Below are 3550 nucleotides of genomic sequence, written 5' to 3'. Positions count from 1 at the left end.
AGATTTCCTCGACAAAGTCAAAGCCGCCCGACTCGGGCCCCGAGTGATCTACTACTGTAGTAGTAAGATTCATCTTGCTTGCCACGTCAGGCCTCGTGTAAGTACAGGTAGCTGCAACTTGCAAGTGCGAGTGCACAAAACACTGTAAGTGCAGTACCGGTAGTGTAATAAAATTGAGCACATGAACACACTCTCCGATTCCGTAACTTTCCAGTTGGGCAATAAAATGCCTTGAAACGAGAATTGGTACACTCTCAAAACTTTATTTGTATGATTAATTGATCAGCTATTAATAACCATAAGAGCTGAGTTCTGCAGTTATTAATAGTTGTCAACCGTAGCCATGTGCAGCACAAACGTACCAAGCCACAAGCTTCACGAAGTGGTCGTTCAAGGCAATGCAAGCATCAGCATCGAACGTGCTCGAGTGCTTGTCGTGCAGAAAATCGCTCGACACCATTTGGTCCTCCGTGTAACCGAGGATGCCGGCCAGGTCGCCCTCCGAAGCGGCCTTCACAGCGGCCTTGATCGCGTCCATCGACGCAGCCTTCTCCAGACGGCACGTCAGGTCCACCACAGACACATCCGGCGTAGGCACACGGAACGCCATGCCCGTCAGCTTGCCGTTCAGCACAGGCAACACCTTACCCACGGCCTTGGCGGCACCCGTCGACGACGGGATGATGTTCTGGCCGCAGCCACGGCCACCACGCCAGTCCTTGCCGCCCTTAGCAGGGCCGTCCACAGGCAGCTGCGTCGCCGTCGTCGCGTGCACCGTCGTCATCAGACCCTCCACGATGCCGAAATTGTCGTTGATCACCTTGGCCAGCGGCGCAAGGCAGTTCGTCGTGCACGAAGCGTTCGACACCACCGGGGCCGAGCCGTCGTACTCCTTGTGGTTCACACCCATCACGTACATGGGCGTCGAATCCTTTGGCGGGGCCGAGATCACCACCTTCTTGCAGCCACCCTCGATGTGGGACTGGGCCTTCTCAGTCGTCGTGAACACACCAGTCGACTCGCACACGTACGTGGCACCGGCCTTGCCCCACGGGATCTCCGCCGGGTTGCGCGCGGTGAAGACATGGATCACCTCGCCATTAATAACCAGGTTGCCGTCCTTGGTCGCCACGGAGCCGTCGAACTTGCCGTGGGTCGAGTCGTACTTGAACAGATACGCCATGTACTCCAGGTCCATGAACGGGTCGTTGATGGCCACAACCTTGGTCTTGGGGTTTTCAATGGCAGCGCGGGCAACGAGACGGCCGATGCGGCCGAAGCCGTTGATACCGATGGCGACTTGCTCAGGCATGGTCAGTGTCAGGGATCCCCAAAATAAAATAAAATCGCTCTGGCGAATCTACTAGAAAATACAGATTTCATTGATGCTTCAGATTGAGGTAAATAAATAACTGGAATACTTGGAAACGTGCAGTAAATTATTACTACAATCGTGTTAGTTGACCTACACAGCCGTCGATAAACAAGAGTCCACAGTAGCTACGTTCCAGAAACTCGCGTTGACCTTCAGAAATAAGATCATTTCTAAGGTCAAAGGCGACATCCGGTGACGCTCGAGACGCAAGACCGCTCGAGCCACGCTGAAGAGCCTCTCCACGATGTTTGACGTCGGAGGGATGGCACTTAACAGCTTGTACCTGACAGGCTCCGCGGAAATCTTGCGGCGCTTTAGAATCTGGCGAGCAAAGCCATCCGCATCCGGTGGAGACGCTGGTGACGCGCTCGTTGCTGCCGCTTCGAGCTGACGGAATGGCTCCAATACCGTTATCTCCATTGCCGTCAACTCAACCGTTTTCCCAGCCAATACCTTGACCACAGCTGCCTCAAAAGCCTGCGCGTGAATGATACCTGCATCTGGAGCTAGACATAAAAAAATTAATACAAGAATCCAAAACATTTCAAATAAAAAACACTTACCAAGGTACTTGCTCATTGAAGGACGAATCTCCAACAGACCATCAAAAAGATCCCTGGCATCCAACAGAGTAAGTCCGTCGGACTGTAGCATCTTGGAAACGGACTCAACGCATCGAAGCTTGGACAAGAGCTCCTCTAGCTGGCGGTGTGTCGTCCGGGATGGCAACATGTCGGCCAGCTCGTCGTCGTCAGCTGAGAGGAACTCCCTCAGCCTGAAGTAGCGCTTCAGCATCGAGAATGTCGAGGCCCAGCGCGTGTCCTGACGCATAATTGGTACCAGCGGCGTTTTGAATCTGTACCAAAAAAAAATCACAGACCAAAAAATAGTATTCCACAATTACATTAACAAAAATGAATTGGATACAAAAATACAGATCACGGTACCTCAGCTTTGCGGCTTGCTTGAGGGTACGTAGCTTGCGCATTAACTGCTGAACCTCCTCTAGTGCGGGTTCGTGCGGAGCCAGGTAATCTCGAACCGCGAGGTTAAGTCAGGGGAATAGACGTTCGGTAAAAAATGTTTAAACAAACGGACGTCTTAAACGTCCTTTGAACAGACGTCTTTACCAGCACTGGGTACACTGATACCCCCTTAAAAATGTTACACACAAAGTGGAAACACGCGATACACTGACTTCATATGTTTTGTAGAAAATCAGATCATTGCTAAGTACGCTTGCGAGTAAATGATACGCGCTGCTCTCCGTGTGTTTTGATGCCGAAAAGTATGATTTGCGATCTTCGAGCTTGAAGATCGAGCACGAACAGACCATCACGGACTCATTGACAAGGGCTCAGTCACGATCTCATGACTCGCCGTTCTCGAATCATTAGGAACCGGCGTTTTGATCAAACTGTCAGCAATTTTCGGGGTGAACTGCTAAAACTGGGCGCAGTTCACTGCTTGTCATTATGGCTTCGTCTACCGACTTGGTGTATCACTGACGGTGTTTGAAAACGAAAAGTTCCTTTAACCTGGTGGATCTGTCGAGCACACTTTATCAGTCATGTTGTGGGCACAAGCACAAAAGTACTTGTATTATAGTACTACTACGTTGTAGTATACCTAACCACGACTTCAAACCGTCCAATTGTACTGTATTAATAGTATTATTTTTTAATATTTGAATTCTAATCTCATAGTGAAGACCGGTTTGCACACGTACTACATGTACTAGTGCAAAGTAATGTAGTAGTACATGTAGATACATGTGCATCGATACACATGCGTTGTAGTACTACAGGTACAAGTATGGGTAGTAAGTCGAATACCACATGAGCGCGAAGAGCACGATAATCTGCCACAAGCCCTGGGTCCAGATCAAGCCCGTGGCCATGCCACACAGTAGAGCCAGCAGCAGGTTGGGCGCGACGAAGAAGTGGCGTGCTTTTCGTACAGCGGCCCATATCGAGCGTGAAGCTCCTTGTCGAGCTGGTATTTTGGTCGAACGTCCCACGCCGGGAGAAAGGATTAATGTTTGAAGTTTATTGGATTTTGGCTTGAGTTTATAATGGTTCTCTTCATTATCGCACCGGGATATGGTTGTTATAAGTTCTTTGAATGACACATTATTTATTTAAAATAATGTTTTTGCTTTAGTCATGGACAAAT

The 3550-nt window shown here is 49.7% G+C and overlaps 1 protein-coding gene across 1 annotated transcript; it reads right to left on the bottom strand.

Moving 5' to 3' along the window:
- Nucleotides 1-331: 331 nt before the first annotated feature.
- On the bottom strand, nucleotides 332-1312 carry PITG_20970 (triosephosphate isomerase/glyceraldehyde-3-phosphate dehydrogenase, putative; the record flags this gene model as incomplete). Its single annotated transcript, XM_002895318.1, has 1 exon — nucleotides 332-1312. One exon carries the CDS (start codon nucleotides 1310-1312, stop codon nucleotides 332-334), a length of 981 nt encoding a protein of 326 aa, XP_002895364.1.
- Between the last annotated feature and the right edge of the window lie 2238 nt (nucleotides 1313-3550).

The sequence above is a fragment of the Phytophthora infestans genome, genomic scaffold, assembly GCF_000142945.1.
Source record: "Phytophthora infestans T30-4 supercont1.198 genomic scaffold, whole genome shotgun sequence".
NCBI lineage: Eukaryota > Oomycota > Peronosporomycetes > Peronosporales > Peronosporaceae > Phytophthora > Phytophthora infestans.
This window is presented reverse-complemented; position numbering and strand designations above follow the sequence as displayed.